General features: G+C 38.4%; 2 protein-coding genes across 3 annotated transcripts; one reads left to right on the top strand and one right to left on the bottom strand.

Annotated features, from left to right (window-relative positions):
- The first annotated feature begins 87 nt into the window (after positions 1-87).
- Positions 88-6,923, top strand: LOC114357354 (protein transport protein Sec61 subunit alpha-like). Its single transcript, XM_028310932.1, has 9 exons — positions 88-167; positions 406-471; positions 745-955; positions 1,578-1,739; positions 2,159-2,254; positions 2,721-2,887; positions 3,561-3,701; positions 4,584-4,832; positions 6,660-6,923. The coding sequence occupies exons 3-9, from the start codon at positions 763-765 to the stop codon at positions 6,921-6,923; spliced, it is 1,272 nt and encodes a 423-aa protein (XP_028166733.1). The 5' UTR covers positions 88-167; positions 406-471; positions 745-762.
- A 345-nt stretch (positions 6,924-7,268) lies between these two features.
- Positions 7,269-15,943, bottom strand: stx (ubiquitin-like domain-containing protein stuxnet). 2 transcript variants are annotated; one of them, XR_003656296.1, is made up of 6 exons: positions 15,577-15,943; positions 15,369-15,456; positions 13,739-15,204; positions 12,178-12,265; positions 10,963-11,297; positions 7,269-10,867 (listed from the first exon to the last, which is right to left on the bottom strand). XR_003656296.1 is itself a non-coding variant. In XM_028310928.1 (5 exons), the coding sequence occupies exons 1-5, from the start codon at positions 15,774-15,776 to the stop codon at positions 11,028-11,030; spliced, it is 2,112 nt and encodes a 703-aa protein (XP_028166729.1). In that variant the 5' UTR covers positions 15,777-15,943; the 3' UTR covers positions 7,269-11,027. The 2 variants fall into 2 exon arrangements, 1 of the variants encoding a protein (XP_028166729.1); XM_028310928.1 differs by having other exon boundaries at positions 7,269-11,297.
- Between the last annotated feature and the right edge of the window lie 476 nt (positions 15,944-16,419).

Genomic DNA, 16,419 nt, shown 5'->3' with positions numbered 1-16,419 from the left:
GACATTGTAATAGATGATTTGTATATTGTGTTGTGATTATTGTTGACGGCATATCAGATATTNACGTGTTGTACAATGGTTCATTTTTCGTGTTTACAGTCAAATTTCTGGAAGTAATAAAGCCGTTTTGCAGTATATTGCCAGAAATCGCAAAACCAGAACGGAAGGTAAGTGCCCCGATTAATGTCGATATATCCTGTTTTACTTGATTCCTCTTGGTTTTATCGTGTTCAGGATGCTATTCCTTCATGGATCAAGCTATAAATCATTAAATTCATCAGAAAAAATAAAGTGAAAGTAGAATACTAACCTCAAGTACTTTTGATTTGGGATAGATAACTGTACATCAAAAGCCTCTGCCTACTATTTGAACGTTATTTTTAACTGAATGCCTTGACTTTTCAGATCCAATTCCGAGAGAAAGTATTATGGACAGCAATCACATTATTTATTTTCTTAGTATGCTGCCAGGTGAGTCTTGCCACATAACCATTTTTTGGGAATACACCCATATGCTCCAATTAGCTTAATGTTACTTTCGAATTCTTATTACAACATTATCAAATTACTTTATGAACAATAATTACTTATTTCAGCATTTCCCATACATTAATTTATGTTTTAGACATATGAATAAATTATACTTTCTAATATTACTAAACCCAATAAGTTTTTAATTTGAGTAATTCCATTAAGTTTATTACTAAAAAATCACAATGACAATAAAGAATTATGTTTTTCCAGATTCCCTTATTCGGTATAATGTCATCAGACAGTGCGGATCCTTTCTACTGGATCCGTGTCATCTTAGCTTCGAACAGAGGAACACTTATGGAACTCGGTATCTCGCCAATCGTCACATCTGGTCTCATCATGCAGCTTTTAGCTGGTGCGAAGATCATTGAAGTTGGTGACACTCCAAAAGACAGAGCGTTGTTTAACGGCGCTCAGAAATGTAAGTGGTTTCTTCATTTATATTATTTTTAGACGATAAATTAAAATTGACGCTTAAAACTTTATTAATTGAATACATCTTCATAAACAACATGAAAGTAGATCATGTTATTTCAGAATTTTGATTGCAGTTTAATTATTAATTATTGTAATAATCTGTCATCTTTTATAATGTTTTTATTTACTGCATACAATTTAAAAAAGAAAGTTCATCTATTGCTAAACTGAATGAACATAATACAATAACCACATGTATTTATTGTGAAGGCAAAGTGCCAATTCATTTCAATAGTTTGGAGGTGGCAGAATGCCAGTTTTTATTTATCCCAAAAATAAATAGTCCTTAAACAAATATGTACAGTCTACTTTACTACTCTAGTCTTATATCAATGATAAAGTAATGATAAAAAAAGATAAAATGTGTATGGTTAAAAAACAAATAAATACTTTATATGAATGAAATTTTGGCAAACATTAATCAATTTGCATTAAAAAAATGTAAGAATTGCCATATAAATAAATAAATAATATTCTAAGCAAATTTTGTACTGTTATATGAATAGGAACATTCTAAAAATACATTCAACATACAATATGTTATAAATAAGAACATTTTATTTCAGTATTTGGTATGGTAATCACTGTGGGTCAAGCCATCGTATACGTAATGACTGGCATGTACGGTGAGCCCAGCGAAATCGGAGCTGGTGTCTGTCTGCTTATCATCATCCAACTGTTTGTTGCTGGTCTCATTGTGTTGCTGCTCGACGAGCTGTTGCAAAAAGGTGGGCATTTTGACGTTTCTACACACATATTTTTGCAAATGTTCTTTTAGAATAAATTATGAAATGTATTCTGTGTATAAGCAATTTTAAATTTAAAAAATAATAGGCAATTTCTTGCACATAAAAGTAAAACAACCAGTCAATCAATAAACGTAACTTTCACATATATGTCTTAAAGAAACTGTGTTTTTTTATCACATTTGGTACAGAGATGATAATATCTTTGATTATTTGGTATAATTTATTAATTTATTCTGTACGTTATGATCATGGATGTCACAGCAGCAGTAACAGTTACACTGCTAAGTTTGTTTTTATTTTTACTTAACTCCTAATGGAAATGATACAAATGTTTTATAAACTGTTTCAAAGTTTTCTTTTCCATAGATTTTTAGTTTAATTTGTCAATTCTCTTTCAGGATATGGTCTCGGATCTGGTATCTCACTGTTCATTGCGACAAACATTTGTGAAACTATTGTCTGGAAAGCATTCTCTCCTGCTACTGTTAATACTGGTAAGAAAAAAATCTATTAATTCCATTTATTTAAGATTTTTTCTAGCCAATTTAGACTTGTAGAGAAACCATGCTTTGAGGCCAACACAGGGTAGTTGTTATGGCTATTTTCCCTAGCAATTGAGTTTATCTATCTAAATAAATTGATTAAATAAATAAAAAAATCATCAAACCATTTCTTTACCTCTTTACCAGAGGCCAATGAAGAAAGAAAAGAACGAACTTTTTTCACGAATATAATTGTAATCAATTCACCTGTGTGAAATGGTTCTGAGGTGAAATGTGGACACTAAAAATACCACTTTCTTCACCCAGGTGATATCAACAAGTTGGACAAAGTGGAATAATCCTTTTAGAAGCTTTTTTGCAAGAAAAAAAGACCAGCACTAGCCATTTATTGTCTCTACGTGTAAAAGCGCTTTTTAAAAGCCTAAAGCTAAAAGTCCTTATAACTATCTCCACACAGGCCGCGGCACAGAGTTCGAGGGCGCCGTGATCGCACTATTCCACTTGCTAGCCACGCGGCCCGACAAGGTGCGCGCGCTACGCGAGGCCTTCTACCGCCAGAACCTGCCCAACCTCATGAACTTGCTCGCCACTGTACTCGTCTTCGCGATAGTCATATACTTCCAGGTGTGTATGGAGTTCACTCATTTTTAGCCGTTTTCTTCTATATGTATTTGACTAAAAATTAATAGGGTGGTCAATTGAACTTCAAAAGGCCACTCTTCGTAGATTTTGTGTGGCAAAGAGTATTATGAAGTCATTTAATTGAGTAACTTTTATTGATTTCCAAGATCAATTAATGAAAAATCTCATTTTACATAAAATGTAGAACTAAAGGTTTTTAGAACTAAAATAAATTTAACCCTTCAACTGTGGCTAATAGTGTTTGTTATACAGGGTGGAATCACGATTATTTAAATAAACTATACAAGAAGTGATCTCACTTGATTATTTACTAAACAGATATCGAAAAAGTGGTTACTGATCCTAAAATGCTTTATGAGCTCTAGCCAACGATATCAATAATACAGGAAAACTAGATCTAATCGAAAATTTAATGTCTCCAGTTTCCATACATTTAGTAGGTAGGTACAGCTACACACGCTTCTATCGAAAGGCACTAGGTACGAATGCTCAATCGGAAAGAAGAGTCTAGTAATGAGAAATACTGAGTCACCTTCGCCATTGCAGATTTTTATTTATTACAGGAAATAAAAAATGTACAAACAACAGTACATCAAAATAAACTGTTTCCACATAAATGTTCAGTACAATGTGTCAATCTGTTATTTCCCCGCAGGGCTTCCGCGTGGACCTGCCCATCAAGTCGGCGCGCTACCGCGGCCAGTATTCGTCGTACCCCATCAAGCTGTTCTACACCTCCAACATCCCCATCATTCTTCAGTCTGCGCTAGTTTCTAACCTCTACGTCATTTCGCAAGTAAGTATTAAAGGTTTTTTGACGTTTTATTTGTGTGATGCTTTTTGACAGATATCGTTTCGAGCCGAAAGACGTCCACTGCTGGACAAAGGCCTCCCCCAAGGATTTCCACAAAGACCTTCCGCGACCTTCACCAGATCGTACATACATAGCTTGCTTGACAGATATAAGCCGCTATTTTTGGCAGATATAAGATAAAAATATTATTTTTAAAACCACTCTGTAAAAGCTGTGCATGTGACATTGGCGGAACAGTGTGCTCTCAGTGGCGAAAAAAGTTCGTCGCCATCAACCAAAACGGCAATTATTTTTACGTTAATTCTTTCATAATTCGGACGCTCTACTATTATTATTCGATAGAATTATGCCCATAATAGAAACGTTTGAATTCAAATTGTTTATTTATGCAAGTAAGCTAGGCGCTAGTCCAAAGAGCAATTTTACTTGTCCCAACCCTAAAACTTTGAGTTGTAAATAGTGTAGGGCTTTAGAAAATAATTTATCATAGATGAACATGGCAATGTTCCATTTTCAACAAAATTCTTATCATTAGTAAGCAGCTTTTACTCTTCATAATTTTGAAACACCTTATAGTCAAGTAATCCTGAAACGTCAAGTGGCAAAAATTGGAACTATTAACCCAGCATTGATAGTAGCGCCCTCGTGTAAATGTCATTATTATAATGGTTGTCCAACGTGGCAAAAATCGGACCTATAATCCAGAGTTGATAGACAATGTCAGCTGGGTCGGTTACACCCACCCACTAAAACAACCACGAATGGGCATAGGGGAAATGCCGGTATAGCGAACTTTGTCCCGATTTCCCCCAATGCCCAGTTTGTCTGCAGTGATCAGGATAATAAAGTAACCCACCTTTCCAGATGTTAGCCGTCAAATTCAGCGGCAACTTCCTAGTGAACATGTTGGGCGTGTGGGCCGACGTCGGCGGCGGCGGCCCTGCACGTGCCTACCCAGTAGGCGGCCTGTGCTACTACTTCAGCCCGCCGGAGTCGCTTGCCCACATTGCCCACGACCCGTTACATGCTGTTCTGTACATCTTCTTCATGCTGGGCTCCTGCGCCTTCTTCTCCAAGACCTGGATCGATGTGTCAGGGTCTTCTGCCAAGGATGTAAGTATATTTTTTGTTTTAGTAGTGTTTAACCCAGTAGGTGGCCTTTGCTACTACTTCAGCCCGCCGGAGTCGCTTGCACATATAGCCCATGACCCGTTACATGCTGTTCTGTACATCTTCTTCATGCTGGGCTCCTGCGCCTTCTTCTCCAAGACCTGGATCGATGTGTCAGGGTCTTCTGCCAAGGATGTAAGTATATTTTTTGTTTTAGTAGTGTTTAACCCAGTAGGTGGCCTTTGCTACTACTTCAGCCCGCCGGAGTCGCTTGCACATATAGCCCATGACCCGTTACATGCTGTTCTGTACATCTTCTTCATGCTGGGCTCCTGCGCCTTCTTCTCCAAGACCTGGATCGATGTGTCGGGGTCTTCTGCTAAGGATGTAAGTATTTTTTTTTTGTTGATTTGGTTTTTTAGTAGCGTTTAACCCAATAGGCGGCCTGTGCTACTACTTCAGCCCGCCGGAGTCGCTTGCCCACATAGCCCACGACCCGTTACACGCTGTTCTGTACATCTTCTTCATGCTGGGCTCCTGCGCCTTCTTCTCCAAGACCTGGATCGATGTGTCCGGGTCTTCTGCTAAGGATGTAAGTATACAGGGTGGAAACGATAAGTGATCTCCCTCGATTATTTCTAAACTATACAAGATATTGAAAAACTGGTTACTGATCCTGAAAGTCCTTAACAAGATCTATCCAACGGTATCAATAATAGGTTTCAAAATAAACTGGATCTATCCGAAAATTCAATGTTTCTAGCTTCCATACATTTAGTAAAACCTCTCAATATTAAAAACTATACAAGATACCCAAAAACTGATTACTGATCCTGAAAGTGCTTCACGAGCTCTATCCAATAATACTAATAATAAGTTACAAAATGTACTGGATCTATCCGAAAATTCAATGTTTCCAACTTCCATACATTTAGTACTGCCACAGTCATGGTACTCATGTCTTGATAATATTATAGCAAGTAAAGCCTAGAACCAATGTTTTTCATGAATAATTTTAAATAAGAATGCAATTTACGAGTTTATTTTAAGTGTTTATTATTTAGTAAAAAAATTAACACTTTTAATATTGTGTGGCTGGCATACATTTAGTATGGAGGCTAAAAACATTGAATTTTCGGATAGATCCAGTTAATTCTGTAACCTATTACTGATACCGTTAGAAAGAGCTCGTGAAGCACTTTCAGGGTCAGTAACAAGTTTTTCGATATCTTGTATAGTTTAGAAATAATCGAGTGAGATCACTTATCGTTTCCACCCTGTATATTTTTTTGTTAGCGTTTACAGATCCTGGTTATACCGCCTGGAATATTCGGAAAAAGGTTTTCCGGGGTTTCGAATGTTGCCACATCTCTCACACAAAGCGAGTTGCTTGAGTTAGGGTGACAGATAAACCCGAAACTACGTAAACAACGCCTCAAAGTGGCTTTGCAGGATACTTTTACATCTTTCGGAGCCCCTCGTGTAAAATACATGTCGCATGTTACCTGGCAATATTTCGTGGTGTTGCCAATGGTAAAAATATTCATAAGAGAACAACGAGAATACATTAAAATGTATGGGAGTTGTCATTGCATTGTATCAAGTTAAATCTTAGACCATAGGTCTAAGATACAAGTTGTGGTAAAAGAGCGAGCAATTACTTTTTAACAATTTCAAAATTCAAAACCATACGATTTTTAAATAAACAACTTGAAATAAACCATACGATGACTTAAAACTACGACAACCTAAGTCCCGAATCGCAGTGCTAAACTCGACTAGGCAAGACTTATTTTCTATTTATTTTCATCATCTAACCATCTTCCCTAGGTCGCGAAACAGCTGAAAGAGCAACAGATGGTAATGCGCGGCCACCGCGACAACTCCATGATCCACGAGTTGAACCGCTACATCCCGACGGCTGCGGCCTTCGGAGGGCTCTGCATCGGAGCCCTATCAGTCTTAGCCGATTTCCTCGGCGCCATCGGCTCCGGAACCGGAATCCTGCTCGCCGTCACCATCATCTACCAGTACTTCGAGATATTCGTCAAGGAACAGGCCGAGATGGGAGGCATGAGCACGCTGTTGTTCTAACTCTGAAACTCTTAGCGGGGAGGAGGCGGTAGGGGTCACGTGACGGTGATCCGTAAACGGAGTGGCGGAATGACGCAGTTTCGAAATTCGTCAATGAGGGTTTTCGCGATTGAAAAATCCAAGGCAATACGTAGACGCGAGGTCCAAATGCTGCATGATTGGTTATTTTTGACATGACATTGACAGATATGTCAAAATCCACCAATCACGCAGCAGTCAGACCTTACATCCACGTCCCTCCATCTGGCGGATTTTTCAATCGCGAACACCCTAATTGTAAAACGTTTCGTGATCGCTCCGTCTACGGTTCGCCGATTGTAATTAGTTTTATTCGGTCTGAGTAATTTGGCTTTCGCCATTGGACTGTCGCGTTTAATTTTTTTATTTAGTAGGGAATATTATGTCCTCGGCCGCCTCCTCGCCGGCGTGTGTGTGCGCGTGGGTTATGTGCTAATTTATATGAGATAACTTTATAATAAAATAATTACGAGAAGTACAGATGTTGTTTTTGTCGAGACCTTCCGAGTATTCAGTTTTATATCGCTGTTGTTCCTAGTTCGTAAGCTGAAACGATCCGACTTTGTTAAGATCATCTTACAAACTTAAAATTATTTTTAAGTGCGTTGGATACCGTTGTAAGACATTGTAATAGATGATTTGTATATTGTGTTGTGATTATTGTTGACGGCATATCAGATATCGATGCACATATTGTGTTCTGTTTTGATAGGACCAGAATAACTATGTGGTAGTTTTACTTCACACATTTACTACACATGACAATCAGTAAATTAAATATATATTAGAACAGACTGCATGTTTATTTTCTTGTAGTTTAACTATTTCCTATATCAGAAACACATACAGAAGGTAGTTAAATAAAATGCATCCCAAAAATAGTTTTGTTATGTAACTTTATTCTCCTCACTAGACATGCAAATACAGGACAAAACAATTCACGATTCCTTCAAACCTTATAACAAAAAATCACGACTAAATAAGATTGGTAACAAATTTATATACAAGGCAGAAAATCTTTTAAAATCAATCTGAATGTGTTTATAATAATGAGATCTGAGCCAGATTGGTGAGGAAACAATATTGTTAGGATTTCAGGTAGTAATAAAACCGAGGGCTATACATCCACAACTAATCCTAAATGTTTAGGCACTTTTAAGCAGGACTCTCGGTTGGTTCTTATTGCTTAAACGGGACCAAATCTTTTTCGAGAGCAAACTTAATGGAAGACTTCTAAGTCGGCATGCATTTCAATCTTGAAATGAAATAACGTACGTAACTCAGTTGCTGAGAACTTCTACAAGAAATGGTGTCAAGTAAAAAGCGTATCAAAACCCCGTTATGCATTCAACTTTTTCTAAGTCGTGGAATCATTGTGATATCTAATACTGAAACGATTTTGTAAACAAAATGAATGAATCCGACATTAAAAAATATGTTACCTTCTAAATAAAGTAAAAAGTGGGTTAAAAGAATTATAACGAGGATTCGACAGTTCTGTAAAAATGTAGTGAAGTTCATTTTTATTAAGTCTCATGTACGTAAATAACTATTACTAAAATTAAATGTTAGTTGCTTTTCTGGTGGGTCTGAGGGTCTTTGTTATTTAATTATATTTAGGTTAATTAGATTGCTTTAAACAAAACAGCATTCAAAGCAGTATTGTAACGGGTAGATATTATAGAACCGTTATGAGAGAAAACTACAGTTTCAATACAAAATGAGTTGGAAGGAAATATCGAAAATAAAGGTAAGGCTGAGGTTACACAAGGTCAAAGCTGCTTTCATTTTATGTAAACTGTGTGTGTGTAGTTCGGAACGCAAATAAATCGCATATATATTTTCATAATACATATTACGCGAGTCACAAATCAAGTCGCTATTTTGCCCTCACCTTTACTTTATTTACGATATTCCGACTCATTTCGAGAAATAGAAATCGAAGTAAACGAAACACTCAAGGAGTCATGAAACCCATTAAGCTGTAGCTAATGAGCAAACAGATATTTTGCTGAATTAACCATATAATTTTAAGATTAAGAAATATCGACTAATAATATAAGAAATTAACATGTAGATAATAGAAACGTGCAGTTATACTTAATAACCTAAAATGGACGTTAATGAGTTTTGATAAGTTAATTACTAAGTGATCGAGGTTTTCTATATCTAACCCGGCGTGGTACGTGTAGATAATGGTTTGATAAATGTAATTACTTTTGTGTTAAACCAGAAGTTCATTTTAACTAAAAAAACCTGATATCGCGCCTCCAACGTGAAGTTTTTTTATAGACGAATAAATAAATAAAGAATGAATGCATGCGTGTAAAAATATTCTAATCACAGTTCACACTTCCGTTCCCTACTGACCCATGCGCGCCAGTACACCTCTAATATTACCCACAATCCGACCGCTGCTCGCAAATACAAACGAATAAAGCGTTATGTTACTTCCCACGTTATGTACTACTTACATCATAAATATTCATCTCTGCTATGTAGTGGATCGATATAGTTTCACCAATTATTATTCACAGACTATTTTACAAACGATGATACCCTTAAATTATTCCTTAGCGGTCCAACGATAATAGTTCGGCGTAATAATAAATCGAAGTATAATCATAAAGCATTTTATAACTATCACTTTGCATAATAGGTATGTACAAAGCTTTTTCTAATCTAGTGCAAGTGTCGCCGTACGATCGAATGCTGCGATGCGATATTGAACAGTGTACAAGATCCAGATATTTCAGTCAAATAAACCAAACCCGAAGCTTTAACAAATAATAACTAAACGAAACAACTCAATGCAGAAAACATTTATTAGATTTAACAACATCCGTGAATGGAGAAAAGAAAACAAAGAAAAAATAACTTTAAGAATAACAGTGCCAATTAATCTACTAAAATGTGGATTCGTCGGTCGTCCCACACCGCACAGCTACTCGGCGCCCCGTTACGAATAAGTGAACTTTAATCCCCTAATATAAGATACTTTATTAATCCGTAAATACGACTTAATTTCGAAAGTTAATCGATCAAATAGTCATTTCCAAAAATTAAACTAGGTACACAAACGTCTAAAAGTTGACTGAACCGATAATATAATAAAATATACTCTAAAATATAACAACAAAAATCAATTCGGAGCCGCACCGGGCAACCGGGCCGGCCCTCATCGTGTCACTAAACTATATCTAGTGAATTCGCTAATTCAATCTTGTATCATTTGTACACGCGATAATAGCACTTATAATATTACGTCTACGATCCGAACTTAGTCAAAATGGTAATTTAGAATATATCACCGGGCGTCCCCGGTCGCTCAGCGTTCACGCATCGATGATCGCACGCACAGACTCAAAAAGCGGTCGAATGTCACTCGAGCGGTCTTCGGAGGCCGATCGCGGGTCGGCGTCGGTCGAGCGCGCACTGTTCACACACATCCGCGGTGGCCGAGCGCGTTAAGGTTCGGCCAAACCAACGCGGCGCAATCAGCCGGCGTGCAGCGATGGCGATCAACGCATTTAGGTCTGGTCGCCATCACGCCGGCTGATCGCGGTGTGATCGCGTTGGTTTGGCCGAACCCTTAAAGCATTGATCGCCGTCGCTGCACGCCGGATGACCGCGTTGGTTCGGCCGAACCTTTAGGCGAGCGTGTCGATCTCGTAGGCGTCGGTCGAGCGCGCACTGTCCAGCCCCTCTAGACAAAACGCACTTTTTGATCGAATCGAAAATCGAATCCGTCAAAACTCCATACAAAAAAGGGGCTTTTCGACCACTTTTCGACTGGTTTGCGATTAAAAAAACACAGACGCGGCGGCCGGGCCTCGGGCGGGCCGCGTTATGCGAGCGTGTGGATCTCGTCGGCGTCGGTCGACCACGCAATGTTGATCCGCGGCGGCCGGGCCTCGGGCGGGCCGCGTTAGGCGAGCATGTCGATCTTGGCGTCGGTCGACCAGCAATGTTGATCCGCGGCGGCCGGGCCTCAGGCAGGCCGCGTTAGGCGAGCGTGTCGATCTCGTCGACGTCGGTCGGTCGCGCACTGTGCACCCGCGACGGCCGGGCCTCGTACGGGCCGCGTTAGGCGAGCGTGTCGATCTCGTCGCGCTCGGGCTTGGGCGGCGGCGGCGGCGCGTAGGGCCGGCCCAGCTTGCGAGCCTCGCGGCGCTGCTTCTTCTGCTGCATGACGAGGCGCAGCTGCTCCAGCTTGCCCTTGGTCTTGGAGTTGTCGAGCGCGAGCGCCTTCGCGCTGTCGCACTTGTGGCAGGAGTCGGCGCACGCGCACGCGCCGCACGCGCGCGGCTGCTCGGCCGCGCTCGACGTGCTCGCGCACGAGTGCTTCTGTTCCTTCTGTGGATGATAATGTTATGTTATTTTACAACTATATTGGTGCAATTACACTATACGGAAAATTAATCTAACTCTAAATATACAGGGTGTTAGGTAAATGGGTATATGAGCCGACACTAGCCCATGTTAACATTAGCATATAAATGGTATGGTGAAGTTTGATATCATAATTTTATTTTTTTTAATTTTCATACAAAATAAATTATATAAAATCCGATTTGTATGAAAATTAAAATAATTAAAATGAAGATATCAATTTTCACGTATGTTCATGTTGACATATTTATATAACTCAAAGGTGACTGACTGACAAAGTGATCTATCAACGCACAGCCCAAACCACTGGACGGATCGGGCTGAAATTTGGCATGCAGGTAGATGGTATGATGCATTCTCTAAGAAAGGATTTTACGACTCTCCTCAGTCGCGGGCGGCCGCTAGTCGAGACATATTAGTGTAAACACGCCCATACTTCGGTGTGCGTGCGCGCGCTACTTCTCGGTGAATTTCCTGCATAGTAACGTGTAAGTCCTTGCCTCATAGAGCTAGTATATTATTATGAGACCTGAGGCTCCGTGGATATAAGTCAGTGAATTTAGTGAGGAAGAGCTTCAGACCAGGGCTGACCTAATTAATAATATCTTTTGTACCGTAAAAAAGAATACAATTTCGATCGCATAATTTTGGTCCCAGATAATAAACACGAAATAAGTAGCACTACACTACCAGAGTTTATTGGCATGCTAAGTTCTTATATTACGGTAAGTTTTGTCTGTGAGCAGTAAAATAATGTCACTTATTTTATGGAAATACCTAAGCGAAACGAATTGTCGAACAAAAGGCAAAAAGAAGGGAAAACAATAAAACGTCATATATTTACCTGCGCCAAAGCAAGAGGCGGTGTGGCACATAGTAAGTCGTTCAGTATGTGGATAATAGTGGAGATGTCCCTCTTTGGTCGCCCATATCTGAAAATTAATTAAATTATAGCATTAAAGTTTTTTATTTTTCATCATCATCATCATCATCTCAGCCATAGGACGTCCACTGCTGAACATAGGCCTCCCCCAATGCTTTCCATGTTACCCGGTTGGTAGCGGCCTGCGTTGAATTTTTAAGTATATTATATTATTAAAACAATGTTCTGGATGATCCTTTCAACTAACTTTGGTTCTAATATACATGAGTAAACACAATATTTTATAAACAATACCTACCTAAAATAACAACATGACATGTATAAAAACAAGATGCAATAATGAAATATGAATATTAATTGTAGTTACAGAAAATATTCAAGTAGTTTAGGAATATCAATATATCAAAGCTGATATCCAAGACACGCAGGAGTAACCTTTGCTCTGTCCACAAGGAAAACATTGAAATCACAAAAAGATAATAACTACCAGACATAATAATATTGGCCATAAATTACAGTACACAGAAAAAGATTGCACGTTATCAATCTAGTTAGTAAAGGTTCAGGAAAGATGATTTTATTTAGGGTTTTACCTTACTATCATTTGGTAATAAGAAACACGTCTTTTATCAACTTAGTTTTCGATTTTTTTAAGAAGCGAGGCGTCATTTTCTTTCGTTATCGAGGATTATACGTTTTTATACTTTTATTTTTTACAAAGTTAGTGCATTGGTAAAGGTAATATGTCATATCAATAAATAGTTAAAAGAGTCATAGACCTTTTACACAATCTTATGGTTATGTATGATATTCAACTGTTGAAATAACTCCTTTGTTTAAACAACAGTTTTGAATTCTAGGTTCATGGTGATATTTGTGAAATAGCATACAAGGACTTTACTATTCATACTGGTAAAACTTTATGCACCAAGTAGTTGGTTAATTTGGCTAATCCGATTAAATATTCTTATAAGAAAGAACAAATTTTAATAAACAACTGCAAAGCATGGATTTAATAATAAAGCCAAGCATTGGTTATCAATATCAAGTAAATTTTGCCAACATTCTAAGAAAAAATAAAGTAAATAAAACGAGGAAAAGATAATGTAAATTCACAATGCATAATACATAGTAAACATTAGATATCTTAGATACAGTTGTCTTATATCATAGTTGTATGTAGAAGGGTATTCATAAAACAAACAAGTCATTTAACACCATTATAACATTATACTGTCTAAATTCATGATATAGAAACCATTTAAAAACCACTTAAATAACTAGCTAAACTGACTTAAAATAACCATCTGTTTTTTTATGAATCTGTATGTTAAATAAATGATTTGATTTGAATATGAGGGTAGAAATACTTTTAGACCATTTTAGTTACTGTAAAAATGCTTGTTTATAAAATTTTGATTAATCTGTTTAGGTTAGAAAGAATCAAAAGAAAGATTTTTAAAAATACCATTTTTAAAAAATTTAGTCAAGTGATTAAGTATTGAATAAAAATATTATTTACCTGTCTTGCAGTGCTGGATTTAATGTGCCCGAAAACGTCCCTGAATATATTCCTTTGCCATGGTGCTTCATGGACTCTATCACAGCCCCAGGGCCTATTTTCTGGCGAACAACCTCCTCAGCACTTCTGAGATCAATTTTGTTTGTCAACACTTCCTTTGACAATTTCTTCAACTTCTGTGTCAAGTTCTTTGACGCCTCTATTAAGGCTTTTGTATCGACAAGCGGTGTTGGTGACGCTCTCTGTGGCTTCTTTGGAGCATCGGGTGCCTTGAAAGGAACCTGCTGTTTTGAGGTAGATGGAGTAGCATCGTCCGCTGCCTGCCCACTGCTCGGCTGAAGAATCAACTTTCTTGAATTTGTTATGTACGGATCTGTCCGAGACGTGGAGGGCTGTGCTAGATTGCTGTCCTGCTTTATCTGCATCCTTTTTTTGTGTTTGTTCACCACAGACTGCATAAATGCTTTTTGTTTATTCTGCCCAATAGGGTGCTTGAACTTGGATGTTTTGTGAAGTAAATATTGGAAGCGTTTATTTTTTAAAGGCTCATTTATGCTTTGGAAAGAGGGAAGTGTGCCAGCCGTAGTCTCTTGGGCCCCGTGACTTGTTGTAGCCAGGTTTGATATCTCCCTGTCCATCATAGACTCATCTTGTTCCTCAAATAATCCTTTGTCAATCGCACTGTTGAACAGATTCTCCATTGGGTACTCATCTATGGTGCTCTCGGCAAGGAATGAACTCTGGTCAGCAAAATTGTCGCTGTCATCACTGGCTGAACTGTCCTGGGTCAAAGAAGACGTGGAAGGGCATGGCTGGTCACTGATGGCACTTGTAGAAGGAATCACTTCACTATTTAACTTACTTTGCGATAACAAATCTATCAAATTACTTTTTACAGAGTTCACAAGAGCAGCATCAGCTTTGCTCTCAGAGGTAGATGCATCGATAGGACTAGACACCAAATTAGATAAAGACTTTATTGGGGACTGTTCATTATCTAAAGATGTGCTAGAAATATCTGACAGGGTGCCATTTGTGGTGTCCATTGATTCATCTTTGTCATCAGAAGATTCAGCTTTATCTACATTATCAGCCATGGATCTGTACAAAAAATTCTGTAACATTTCTAGATCCTGTTTTTGTATAATGGTTATGCGTTTGGGCTTGTCACTTTCTTCTGTGGACTCGTTGCTACTGCTGGGTTTCTGAGGAGTACTCTGAGGGCTGGGTGTTTCCCTGGGTTCACATTTGGGGCGGGCAATCGGGACCGGAAATTTGGGCCGCAGAGGGCGGGCAGAATTTGAGGAACTAGAGTTAAGTGTGGACAGCTGCAACTGAATCAACATCATGTGGTCTCCCAACCGCATGGTCAGATTTAATGGTGATTTCCCACTCAAGAAATCATTGACTTGCGTGTCATTCAGGGATTCTAATGCCTGCATCACAGAATTTTCAGGTCTTTGACTCTGGAAACAATGAAAACAGTATAATGTTAGAACTCCTTACTAAACAATCTAGGCAATAGAGAATTGTATTTGAGATAAATGACTTGTATTGATTAGTTTCACTTTGTTATGAAACACGTGATTATCATGAGGTGCGACGATTTCGAAACAATATGACGCCTTACCAGGAGGCCCGTCTCGACGCTCGGCAGCAGTATGATCCGCGAGCCGTCCAGAACCCCGTTCTCCTCGAGGGTCCCGTCCGTCAGTTGCCTGCGAAGGCAAACGCACGTCAATATTGGAGTCAAAGGACGCGGATGCGTCATCGTATCGACGCAACATTATTTCCGTGATGTTTGACAATAGAGGCTTGGCGTCTCGATATCTACTCACCTTTCGCGATGCAGGAGGCATATTCGATCTTTTGCGACTCTGAGTTTCTTCGAAACCAGTTTCTTGAGGTGATCCACTGTATTTTTGTCGTTCAAACTGATTGAGAAGTTACCACCCGTCGTCGTTTGTATATTCAGCGTTATGTCCGAGGTTTGAGGCGAGCCACACCCGTATACTTCTGTTCCCGTAGCACGTTCCATATTATCCACATAAATTACACTAGAATTTTCACTATATCACTATTTTAATGGCGCAAGGCTTATCTTAGATTACACAGCTATTTTATTGCAAGATAGAATTAACAGGGTCACACGCCAGACCCCCAGATTTTGATGTGGCCGTCAGTGTGACCAGTCGCCTTCGCGATATCCCGTTAACTTTTTTTACTACAACAGCTGATGCGAAGCGCTGCTTTTTTCGTTCCATTACACGTCACTTTCAACTATTTTCAAAAAATTAAATTCTATTTTTTAATGAATTTGGTATCAAAAGATTGTTTAATTCCTTCATATTATGGTACATATATTTAAGACTTAATATTTAGATGATTAATGAAAGAAAATATAAAAATATTATTATTATTATTATTATTATTATTATAGTAAATGTCTATCACAACTGGAATGAGTGTTGCTTGGAACGGAGTACATGTGTCAATTTACGTCACACGATGTAATTTTTACGTTTGTGCGGGAATTTCAAACGTCATGACGTCACGCTATTCTAATGAAATCTAATAAATTCGATAACATTTCGATATTAATTTGTTTCGATTATTAATTTTAATGATTATCGCAGGCTCTCTCTTTCACTTCTAATCAATACGGTAATTATTTGATTTCA

Source organism: Ostrinia furnacalis, unplaced genomic scaffold, assembly GCF_004193835.3.
Source record: "Ostrinia furnacalis isolate ACB-3 unplaced genomic scaffold, ASM419383v2 OfSCF3139, whole genome shotgun sequence".
In the NCBI taxonomy this organism is placed as follows: domain Eukaryota; kingdom Metazoa; phylum Arthropoda; class Insecta; order Lepidoptera; family Crambidae; genus Ostrinia; species Ostrinia furnacalis.
This window is presented reverse-complemented; position numbering and strand designations above follow the sequence as displayed.